Consider the following 13,611-nt stretch of genomic DNA (forward strand, 5'->3'; position numbering starts at 1 on the left):
ACTTGACTTTCGAGACACAGACTGTGAGTTTTTAGAGGAGATAACTACTAGAAAGATACATTTTAGAGTCACCTGTAATATATGAATTATTATATAAAAATTGAATGCAACTATGTGTGCCTGATCATCACGGCGAAATTGCAGTCAAATGAAATGACTTCTGGTATATAGTTAGGCCCTAATTGCAACTGAGAGGTTATCACTTTTATTATAATACATATCCTAAGGGGAGAGCGGAGGTCTGAATTTTTGCGAAAAATTTAATATCTCACAATCCGTTCAACTTAGGAAGCTGAAATTCATTATATTAACTCTATGAAAAATAAACAGAACGTGTCAAAGCATTTTCTAAAATTCTTGTTTATGGGAGGACGCACTTTCTATATATGGAAAATTGGTAATGGGTTTATTTGTAAAATAATAATAATAATAATAATAATAATAATAATCGAAAATGATTAATATTAGTTGAGAAACAAATTGACGAACAAAAAATACAGTGCTTCTCATATATATCCATTGCTTTCTATAATAGTAATTGCTAACGCTTGTGTTTATTATATGGAGTGTTCAGAGCACAAGGCGATCAAGCCATAAAGTGAGAATAATATACATGAAATTTGTACTGTAAGCTTAATTACATGGAAATTTTAAGTTTGTACGGTATACTTAATTATATGGAAAATTTTACACTTTTTTACCTTTACGTTGGTCTTCTTTACCTTGATCTGAGATTTTCAAATTTCACCCTATTTTCCAATGAAAAGTATCTGTTTCAACAAGGAAATAATTATTTATATATGATAATTAAATTGGAATTGATCACAATTTGGCTCATGACATACCATTTTATATCGTAGGAGCCAGAAACAATGGCATTGCAACAGAGCGGTCCTGGAGCAATTGACCGTAGAATTCAAACTTCGACTAGTTATAATTTCACAGCCTTGTTTTATTACAAGTATAAACTCTTTAGACAATGGAGATGAGGGCGTGAATCAGAGTTGATGACGATGGGTTTCGGTGGGTTACAGTGAATCAGTCTTTCATAATGAGCGGTGGGTCAGAGTGGGTCATGGTCATGGTGGGTCATATGCCAGAGTGGGTCACGGTGGGTCATGCATCATGGTTGGTCCTGGGTCAAAGTGGGTCAGGGTGGGTCGTGGGTCAGAGTGAGTCACGGCGGGTAGTGGTCAGGATGAGTGTGGGTCAGTGGGTCGTGAGTCAAGTTTTCGTTGACCCACGCTAACTCTGCACATATGATCTGTCTACATTTAAAAGAACATAATTTTCGCAGAAATCTTGTCCAAGAGAAGAACGGAAACGATTTTTGATTACTTTCATAAGCCAGAAAATTCATTCAGAAGTAGTGCTCTCAACGGGTCGGGTCGGGCCGGGTTGAAGACCGACCCGACCCGACCCGTGACCCGAATTGACTGACCCGACCCGATGACCCGACCCGACCCGACTGACCCGAACCGTGATCCGATCTGATTGACCTGACCCGATAACCCGACCCGAGCTGACCCGGTTGACCCGACCCGACAACCCGACCCGAGCTTACCCGATTGACCCGACCCGACAACCCGACCCGAATAACCCGACCCGACAACCCGACCCGAGCTGACCCGACTGACCCGACCCGACAACCCGACCCGACTGACTCGACCCGACAACCCGACCCGAGTTGACCCGACTGACCCGACCCGACAACCCGACCCGACAACCCGACCCGAGTTGACCCGACCCGACCCGAACTGACCCGATCCGAGTCGGGTCGGGCGACGGGTCGGGTCGGGTCAACCCGACCCGTTTGAGAGCACTATGGTCACGACACTGGGTGAACGCCAAAATGCACTCACATTGGGAAACTAGTTTTAAAAGCATAATTTTAGAAAATAAAGCATAAAGCATAATTTAAAATATATAGCACAATTCTTGGAAAATTCTCTTTAACTGAAAGTTTAACATACTGTGTTAATATTTTTAAAGCCAATATTTACAATGCAAAATCATTGAGAACATAACAATGCAACAATGAAAATCTTATTTTCATTTCTGTAAACTTTTCGGTGAAATCCTTTGATGTGGAGAAAAGAAAAAAGTAAAAGAAAAAAAATTTCTGCCAACAATGAATAGTATGCAAGAACTCCATACTATATTGTTACAGTGACGACGCCAGCTTTAAGTTCTTAGGGGGGCAAAGGAGGGGCAGATATATTTTCGGGGGGGGGGGCTATTTGCCATACCAAAAATGACATATTTATTACGTTTGACTTATTTTACATTACATTGTGTATTTCGTTGCTGTTTTTATGTTAGATCTATATGATTATAAATTAAACTTATTTCAAATAAAATTTGTAACTAACAAATAAGTAACGTCTGCACATGAAATATTTTTCAATGAAAATTTTGAAGCCTAAACATAAATTGAATTACTTTCGCGTATGCTACAAGTAACACATTCGTCTATATGCTACGTCTCTCTCTCTCTCTCTCTCTCTCTCTCTCTCTCTCTATATATATATATATATATATATATATATATATATATATATATATATATATATATATATATATATATATATATATAGCCAGAGAGAGAATTTACGAGGAGCTGCTGAAAATGTCGTAGTCCAATCCAGAAGGAGTGTAGGTACTAGGTAGAAAAATGAAACCTAGTTTAGAAAAACATATCTCTGTATATACAAATATAAAGTTTCATATTAATAATGACATTCTTATTGTTTCTCAGGCCTCTGAAGTGATTATGTGTGCCCAAACAGATAATATCACGAACATCCAGATCCTTACTGTTATAACATTTTTGTTCCACCAAGGAAAGTCACCGAAGTAAATTAATTAGGAAATCAGTGAAACACCACGGGACTCTCCTCCGTTATATATGGTGGTGAAGAAGTAAGTGGCTTATTATAAACGTAGCAATTTCTCAACAAATTATGCTTTACATCCAGGATGATTAAAAGCAATGACTCTTCCTGGAATCATGGATGCAATTTGTGACATTATTCTTGAAAATTGCAGCATTTCAGCCAATGGTGGATATAGCCCGGGGCCGGAGGGCCTAGGCCACCCCAGTTTTTGTGTGACAAAAATAATTTAAGCTATTATTTATATAGTTTTTAAAGTGTATAGTAAACTCACGATATTTATTATAGTCTGAGGTGTGCACCCCGCTTTCTCAGTTTTTGCCTTCTCAGCAAAACTTGTGTCAGAGATTCTGGGCATTTCTTTGGAACTCGTCGGTAGCATAATTCAGAATGGCTTGGGTATGCGCAAGTTCTCGGCATAATGGGTTCCCAAAATATATGTCAGGAGAATAAAAGGGTAACGGCATTAAGAGAAGTCTTCTCCCAGTTTGACCGTAATGCTGATCAATTTCGCTGACGAATAGTAATCATAGATGAAATATGGTTGTACCACTATGATCCTGAATCGGAACAACAGTCAATGGAGTAATAGCACTCATTTCTCCATCGCCCCAAAAAGTTCAAGACACAGAAGTAGGTTGAGAAACTGTTTGGAACATTCTTCTGGTATAAGTATGGAGTGGTAGACTACCTCCTCAATGGTCAGATATTTAATCCAGAATCTATACATTACTTACAAAACTGAAAGAAAAATTCAAAGTTCAACGCTGCGGAAAATGAAAAGAAAGGAATTCTGTTCCTTCAGGAGAGTACACCTGTCCATCAAGCCCCTGCGAACATAACTGACATTGCATAATCTAGGATTTCAATGTCTAGATCATCATTCTTATTCCGCAGATTTAGCTCCGTCTAACTATTACGTGTACTTATTTCTCAAACTTAAATAACACTTGAAAGACGCCATTTTAGATCTGATAGGGGTAATGCTACGAACAGTGCTGCGAGGAAATCTAGATTTTTTTTTAACTTTTCTGCAAAAGCTGGAGCACTGTACAAGGTAGTATATTGACTCTCGGGGGAAGAGAAGAAGAAGTAAAACTTCACCAATCCACGTGCACTCCTTCCGGGTTGGGCTACGAATTTTTCAGCAGTTCCTAGTCAATTCTGGTAGACGTCACGTCAGTACTTTGAAACAAAATAAGTAAAGGAGCACTAGTATAAACCAATTACTAACTAAAGATCAGCACTCTGACAATACATTTTATTGGGAATCAATTTCTTCCATAACTTTATTATTATTATTTGCAGGAAGGGAAAACACAACTCTTTTTATCTTCTTCAAAAAATTAAGCCCTGGTAGTTGCAAACTAAGCTGTTATAAGCACATCCTCTGAATATTGGAAGCCGAGAATAATGTTTCAGAAAAAAGAAGTTTTAAATAAAACAAAATATGAAACTGAAAACTTCAAACCTGGATAAATACAAACAAGTTACGTAACTGATTTTACCTTTCTTTTGTTTCCAATCGAAGTTGATCCAATGAGAAGAAAACAAGTCGACCAAATCTACTATTGTTCGCTAGGCACAATTATTAAAAATCATAAGAAAGAAGTATAACTAAAATTTACCTCAAAAGGGGCTAAATTAGAAAACAGAAATATGCGTGCATACCCAGACGCTCAAAGAAGAAAGCTTGAGGATTAATCTGCCACATAGTAAATTCATGGAAAGTAGACTACAATTTGTCAATGAGATTGGTTATGATACTGATATAAAATACTACGTGAAGAATGTTTAAAGATTGTACGAGTCTGGAGGGGCAGTCTAAGTGGCAGTCAGGGGGGCAAAAGTAGCTACTATGGGGGCGCTCGCCCCCCTTGCCCCCTTCTGGCGTCGTCACTGTATTGTTATGTTTACTTTTTGAACTTAACACTGCACTGCACTTTCTGTACTTTTTGGTGGCATCTTTTACTTTCCCTTTCTGTATATATGTACCTGTAAGGCGCACACAAATGATAGAAAAAATTTATTCGAGCAAAGCACATCTCTTTACAATGAATTAAGTAGAAAGTTCATTAAATATGAGAGAAACTAGTTGCAAAAAAATATCAATAAATAGATCAAGATATTTAGAATATTTAATGTATAATAAATATACATTATACACGATTAATGTAAAATAATCATTGAAATTAACAATAAAGCATAATTTAAAAAAAGCATAATTAAACAAGAAATAAAGCATAATGTGGGTTGCTCTAACAATTAAGTTGTATGAAGACGAGAAGAAAACGAAAGCTGGTTCCTTAACGAATTTCGTTGATCTTCTTTGTGTCTACAAAAACGCATTCCTAGAAACCTACAAGCTAGGTATCATTTCTGTGATTATATCAGTTTCTAGTGCTACATGTGAAAGATCATTCTCTTCTTTGAAAAGATTAAAGACTTGTATACGCAATTCAATGACTCATGATAGGTTGAAAAACTTAGTGTTACTTTATATTGAGAAGAAAATTGCTAAATCGTTAGATCTTTAACAAGTTGTGGATATGTTTGCTGCTGCCCACACGAATAGAAAGATCCTCTTCAAGTAGAGGCATGAACCTATAAGTTATTTTCTTTACCTGTAAAAGTGTATTTGCTTCCACTTAAGTCAACCAGCTACACATATTTTAAACGCCATGATTAAATAACTATTTACTTATATTAGAAATCAATTGCATTAATGAATCCTAGTTGTTTGAGGTACTAAATTCTTATATTTTCACTGTTTTTCAAACAGTAAAATCATGAACAATAAAGATGGAAACATTCACCTTAAATACACACACACACACACACACATATATATATATATATATATATATATATATATATATATTGGAGATGTCCCCCTCAAAATCCTCTTGGGCCCTTCATTGCCCCCCCCCTGAAAAAACTCTAGCTACGCTACTGGACACCATGCACCAGAGATGAATTCTCTACCACTGAGCCACCGCGGCCCTGCTTGGGCTTGGTCGTCCATATCCAATATCTCTTTTGGCGTTGCTTAAACCAACTTCTAGTTTTCTTCTAAATCCAGACTCCATATTGGCGTAGATATTAATATTACAGTCGATTGGTAAAATCAATCTTCCACATTTAAAAATTAAAGTACACACAAGTAGAAAAATAAGCATTTATCATAAAAACACTAGCTGCAAGTGTTCAAAATAGATTTATGGTTTCTATAAAATCAATTGAAAATTGCTATTTTTAATTAGGCAGCTAGTGAAAAACAGCAGCTTTCGACTCCAGCCGAGTTTAAACTCAACCTAAACTCAGTTGACCAAAGTGAACTGACCCGACTAACCCGACCCGACAACCCGACCCGATAACCCGACCCGATAACCCGACCCGACAACCCGACCCGACAACCCGACCCGATAACCCGACCCGACAACCCGACCCGAATAACCCGACCCGACAACCCGACCCGAGCTGACCCGATTGACCCGACCCGACAACCCGACCCGAATAACCCGACCCGACAACCCGACCCGATTGACCCGATTGACCCGACCCGACAACCCGACCCGAATAACCCGACCCGACAACCCGACCCGAGCTGACCCGATTGACCCGACCCGACAACCCGACCCGAATAACCCGACCCGACAACCCGACCCGAGCTGACCCGACTGACCCGACCCGACAACCCGACCCGAGTAGCCTGACCCGACAACCCGACCCGAACTGACCCGACTGACCCGACCCGATAACCCGACCCGAGTTGACCTGACCCGACCCGACCCGTAACCCGACCCAAGCTGACCCGACCCGACTCGGGTCGGGTCGGGTCACGGGTCGGGTCGGGTCAACCCGACCCGTTTGAGAGCACTATTCAGAAGGTACACTCATGTCCAAAATGATTGTCGCATATCTATAACTGTCTTCTTGTAAGAATATAATCTGATAATGATTTTGCAGGGTACTTTTAATACGGATGCTGTGTGTATAATCGGAAAATGTATATTTGTGGTAAATTTCAAAGGAAAAGAATTATAAATACGAAAATGAGAAAGAGTAAAATAAAATATTGCTAAATGGACAAGAAAGTTTTTATTTTCGTTTTATTGTTCTTATTTACTGCTGTTTTGACATGAAATTTGCCACATACATGTCTTTGCCGATTATACACATACTAATATTAGAAGAATACCAGGCGGATTCGTTATCAAATTTTATTCCTACAACAACATATTTATAGACATGCGACAATAATTTTGGACATGAGTGTACGTCAGTGCACGAAAGAGTTAAAACACACTACTTATATGTTTTATACAACAACCAATATAAAGGGCTAGACATATTTAGTTCATAAAACGCCTGCAGTTCATAAGATAAATATACTTAACACTCTTTTCCAGCTTTGCATTACCATTCAATTTCCTCACTCTTTAATATCTTCCTCTTCTTTGATTTAGTCTTTTCCACTTTTATGATTATCTTGCCTGCTATCAGCTTCATTGATTGCAATATCCTCTTTTTTAATATGAATATTTGTAGACTGTAGTAACGAGCAATTTGTAGCAAATGTTCTTGAGTTTGTTGTATTCCTATTTTGCAATAATTAGCTAGAGAATTGAGAGCAGAATCAGTCAGTTTTTCTAGTGAACTGGCCGTATTAATATGGGAAGAATCAGTGTTTCATTTTGGATAAATCGTTAATTTAATTGCCAAATTGGCGTATCTAAAATAACACTGAAAACGAATATATCAACATTTTTGAAGAGGAACAGAAAATTATTGTCTCAACTTGAGACAGCTCATCTGTATGAAGAGTTCCTAGGGTATTCTCTTTACAGAGAGAGAAGTTTCAACTGCAACGTCGTTTCTACATCATTAAATTTTCTTTGCAAATCTTTGACAATTCCATAGCTTTAGTTGGAATAGAATTAAGCTCGTTCCTTTTTGCCTTAAGTTTGAGCGTCCACCTCTGGTACATGGGGTCCTTGTTCAATCTCAGCTAGCTCCAAATGAGCTTCGTGGTGGACAAACATCATATGCATGGGTTTTCTCGGAGTTCTCCTGTTACTTCCATTTCCTTCATTCCACCATTTCATTCATTTCTTATCAACACCGTTTCCTTTCGCCTAGTGGGACGTAAAACTTAGACTTCATTTCATTTTTTCACAACCTTTCAAATAGGTCGGAAAAGAAAGTATTTGACAGTTGACAAATTTTCTTTTGCCAATAACTCAGGAACAAGTAAATTAATTTGGATCATTTTGTTGTTATCCTTAGAATAGTGATAATTTGATAACTTGCCAAAATCAGTACTCTAATATGTAAATTTATTGTTGAGCTATTAGGGAAAGAAATTTTATCAACTGAAAAATACTTTCTTTCGTGACTGTACCAGTATGTAGATAGGCGAAATAGTCCGGTGTAAACAAAGGTAAGAAGAATGGTTTGAAATTTACACCAGTTCTCAATCAAACACTTGGCTTTAAATCTGTCTTCGGCTTAAATATGTCTTTCAAGTCCGCGATAATGAATAGACATCCATTAACATCATAAACGTTTTCTGAATGTATCATTTTATTTATTTTTATACCAATAAAAGTCAATGCGATGTAAGTTAGCTATGTTTTAAGTTAGTTTGTTCCTGAGGTTGAATGGGCCCACCTCTACTAAAGTTGGGATGATTCAATCCTGTATTTTACAGTATTGGTCAGTCCCTTTCCCCATATTCATGACTGTAACTGAAATAACTTTCCAAGAGAATCAAAGAAGAACATACTTACACCGCTGAAGTGGGAAGTACGTATATTTTAAATTGCCAACAAAATGGTTCAATCCATCAGTTAAAGTATCGAGGCTAGTCAATTATGCCAAATTTAAAGAAATTTTAGAAAAAAAAAAGATGCGAAACGTGAAAAGCGGTGGTGTATTTAGGGGGACTTCCGGGCTTAAACCTCCCGAAATTTTATTTACTATTTTAAAGCGAATGAAATACTGTATATTGCAGAATTTTCACATTTCCTGGAATAAAGTTAGCAAAGTCCTACCGCCTAGAAACAAAATCGTAAATACGCCGCTGGAGAAAAGTAAAAAGAGAGGGAGTAATATTCATAAACAACTATGTACATGACATAATCCGATACAAACTGAAAAGTTGCATCTAAAAATAAGACAGTAACACACAATAATTTAGAAAATGGTTGAAATCGTTTAATAAATATGCTTTGAAGGTAAATAAATAAATGCAATGGACCATTCATTATGTGGGTCAACATTTTCGAGAATATATAATTAGATCTTTTTATAACACTAAAACTCTACTTTTATATTTAATGTAACTAATAATTAAGAAATATTTTTCAACATATTGAGTAGTCATGAAAGTATTAAACCTTTTGGGTATGAGATAATTTAGGTGAGCAAAATGTCAGGGTGTAGATCGCAGAGAGTCTGGTCTAATGTCATACCACGGATGGCAGTTCAAGCAAATAGATGAGTGAAAAGTGTTGAAAGCTTTATAATCAGACGTAAGGTATTACGCCTTAAAGTGAGTGAACTTTCCGCTAAACTGCAATACATTTTACAATTTTATTTGGACGAAGACGCAAATGCTCCGCAAGACCCTGAAGAATTGTGAGCTGTTTATGAACAAGACAAGTTACCAAAACCAAAATCCAGAAGATAGTTCAGTCGCTTTCGTCCTCAAAATTTCGATATCAAAAATGTTCCTAGCAGTGGGCGACCGATCACAGAAAATGAGGATGATATTCTGGCAAAATCGAGCAAAACTAGGAGATATGCAGTCATAACATCGTCAGTGACCTAACAATCATCACCAAACAATGTTAATCTACGTATTAGAGAAAATTGGCTACAATAGAGGCTCGAAGTTTGGTTGCTACATGAGCTGACTCAAAAACATTTACTCAGTGAAATTTCTATCAGGTAACCTCTACTGAAATGTAACGAACTCGAGCCATTTCTGAAGTGTTGATCACAAGTGATGAAAAATGGAAACCTACGACGTAAATACCCAAGAAGGTTGTGATCAAAGCGTCAGCCCCATGGTCCGCTGCAAAGCCTACACTGACGCCCAGTAAGGTTATGCTGTGCGTTTGGTGGGATTGGAAGGGCAACGTGCATCGAAAGCTGTTGCTGCTGGACACGACTATAGTCTCGTATCTGTACTGTCGACAACTAGCAGAGTACTTCTAGCAAACAAATGAACGGCTAGAATTGGTCAACAGGAGTGTCGTATATTGCGCTTACAGCATACATCTCTAACCGTATATCATCAATTGAGAGAATTTGACTATAATGTTTCAATGCGCCATCGTGTAGCCTGAACCTAGCACCATTAGATTATAATTTGTTTCAGTCACTGCACAACTCTGAATAGTATTTAATTTCAGAATAGCCATGTAAAATCCGTATGACACATTTTTAAAACCAGAAACAACGGAAGTTCTATAGTGACGGAGGGATTATGGTGTTCTCGTGGAAATTTCAGATCATTGAACAAAATGGTGCATATATGGTTTCATATCTATTTTCAAATCACATAAATGCATTCTCAATTTCGACTTCCAAAGGCTTAACACTTTTCCGACAACATTATACAAACTTCTTGATGTACAAAACGTTAATGTTAGGTACGTAAATAGATATGGACTCAAGGTGGCTACAGGGAAGTTTCAGGTTCAAATTTCTGCTGAATAAAATACGATAGCATTTCCTATTTATGAAATTTAATCTACTTTAGAAATTAGAAAATGACACATGGAGGCACAATGGATAGATACTAGAGCGCTTGTCTTTGATGCTAGGGTTCTTGATTCTATATCTACAATCAGAATAGAGATAGAATAGAGATAGAATTAGATCTAATAGAGATAGAATTAGATCTTATTTTCTTGTTGCACTCAGCTCTCTCTTCAGTCTAACGTAACACGGTTATTCCTTTAGGCTAAAGGAGATAGTGACTAATGAAATTTAATTTTTGTGAGATTGTTTTATGCTCTTACATCGGGAATTGAACCCGGGACCACGTGCATCCAAGGCACACGCGCTCTCCACTAAACCAGCAGGAAGGACTAACATCATATTCAAAATTCGGTATCTAAATTATAAGTTAATACCAAATGTTCACACATTTTATATCTACAAAGTTATAATAATTTGGCAAGTTACTGATTTATTCTGTAAGTACATTTATGTTTAATATTGATGAATATGATTATTTACTAAGGTTTTTATCTCCTTTTATTTTAGGTTTGCTTGCTAATGTACGACCTCGTAGGAAATAGCAATGGAACGAGCGCAGGATACGCCACAAGTGCAGCTGAACACCTCATCAACAAAGAAGTAAAATCAAACAAAGAAACTAAATCTGGAAGAAAATTAGCACAAACACCAAACGACATCACACTTCCATCAGAGAGTGCCTCTACAAATGCATCTGTCAATAACAGCTCTGACAATCAGATAACGAATAACGAACCAATATTCCAAGCTGTTAGGGGTCGATTCCCAGCAAGTCATTCAAGACCAGAATGGCCTTCATATAATCCACCGCAACAAGATGGTTTGTTCGCTCCAAAGTTTCATCCAAAGCGTCAAGATGATTTCCGAATGGCCAAAGAACTTTGGGAGCCATTTCCGTCTTCGGCAAAAATAAAACAATTCCCTAAAAAATACAAACCCCACTTACAAAAGTATGTAGAGAAAATAACAGCTAAGCATGGAGCCACTGAAAGATCAGGGAGCATACCTTATTTCTTTGAGCGAGGAATTTTTCCATCAGACTCCGATGTAACAAGTGACAATAATTTTGCACAAATGCGTTACTCTAATACACGTCAACAAATATTACCCGTGCGACCTAATCCTAGACCATTTAAGGCAAGTAACAACTGGCAATCCGGTTCTAATACCTTGGCTTCTGAAGCTGCACCATATAATTTCAGAAATACATATCCTCAACTTTCTAATTATAAATATCCCAGCCACCTAAAAAGTATTCAGGATATTATAAAATATCTTCAAAATGAAGAGAACAAGGAAGGAATAAAACAGCCAGATAATTTAAAATTTCCCAGTAGCTTACTGTTAAATTCAAAGGGAGTCAAATTTTCTGGAGTCTACATCAAACCGCAAAATATAGACCAGGATACAGACAATAGCAATTTAAACGGCCATGCTTATATAGCAGACCCATTTTATGACTATAAACCTTTGGACCCTTCAGAAATCAATATGTTAGCTGCAAATAGCTATCTGTATAACACAGAGGACACTAGCAGCAAGTTTCGAAATCATGATCTCTACTTCCCGAAACCTCCAATAAATTTTGGGAAACCAGTCAATAAGGTTCCAGCTCAAAATTTCAAAGCAAAACCTGGTGCAACACACACATCTGTGATTTACAAACCCTTGGGAAGTAATAGCAGAGAACAGCAGACACCAAAGAAGCGTCCATTCAGCGTGATTTTGGACATTTACCCAATGATTGATGATCCTCCTGCCCCCAACAGTGCAACATCTAGTACTAAAAAGAAACCTAATTACGTTAATATTTTTCGACCCGCCGGAAACAACAAACCATTTTTAGCTGATTCAGACAGAATGAAGTTTTTTAATAGTTTTAATAGTGGTCTTAGTAATGGTATTAATAGTGGAGGTTTTAATAGTGGTCTTAGTAATGGTATTAATAGTGGAGTAAGAAATGCACCCGATGATGATTCAGAAGCCAAACATCAAATGATTGTCCATCTTAATCTTTACCCCAGGAAAAAGAATCGTGACAGGTAAGACATTAAACGCCTTAATATATAATGTAGAGTTTCCTATTTGAAATATGCTATTTGTCATAAGAACAATATAAATTAATATGATAACATGTTCTAGAAGTAATTTTCATATATTGATCTCTAGGCCTAATACAGATTACGTTGAATTTAAGTAATTATATTGATAGAAACAAACCGAATGCTTTCAATTTTAAGAAAATAAATCCAGCAATTACAAAGTGATTGCTGGAATACATATAGTTTGACAAAACTCGATTTTGGCGCACTTTGCCGCAACATTGTTATTGCTGATTTATCATACCTGAAAATTGACACATAAATGACGCTACAACTAAGATTTGCCAGATGACTATAATACAACAGTTGTGCCCTTTATATGTAGCATAAACAGAATAGATAAAGACTGTGACAAGCACGGTGTCGCAACGCTGCACTTTAGTGCATAAATAAATTTGGTCAAATTGAGTTCGAGCCAAGGTGCTCTGAACCCCAAAAAATGTGTTTCCATATAGATATGACGCGCATGTTTCATCTATTTAAATGTATAATTAAAGTAGAATCTGAGCATTTCATAAGGAGTTTAGTATTCTAACAAGGATTAGGATTTTTAGGTGCGTATCTTTTCCTTTAAAGCAAGAAAGAATTCTCATTAACTATCCATTGTACCAAATGTTGCCTTCAGATGGGAAAAGAGAATTTCCCATCACTTTTTGCACTTTTTGATTCTTTATCTGCCTTCTCCCTCTTTGGACCCTTTCCCCCAATCTGTCCTACTTTTCTTTTCTCTCCTTTTGTTTCCTATATTCTGGAATCATCAAGAAAAAATCCGAGCTCCCTCGTGGCTAAGCGGTTAGCATACGCGCCTTTGGCGTGGGAGACCCGGGTTCGATTCCCGGTGG

General features: G+C 37.2%; 1 protein-coding gene across 1 annotated transcript in view; it reads left to right on the forward strand.

The window, feature by feature from the left end:
• Positions 1-13,611, forward strand: part of LOC145662820 (uncharacterized) — a 131,192-nt gene that overhangs the window by 107,122 nt on the left and 10,459 nt on the right. The window contains exon 3 of the mRNA XM_081728716.1: positions 11,175-12,709. Coding sequence (XP_081584842.1) covers positions 11,175-12,709 — 1,535 coding nt within the window. The remainder of the gene's footprint in view (positions 1-11,174; positions 12,710-13,611) is intronic.

The sequence above is a fragment of the Thermobia domestica genome, chromosome 10 (assembly GCF_964235325.1).
Source record: "Thermobia domestica chromosome 10, izTheDome1.hap1.1, whole genome shotgun sequence".
Lineage (NCBI taxonomy): Eukaryota > Metazoa > Arthropoda > Insecta > Zygentoma > Lepismatidae > Thermobia > Thermobia domestica.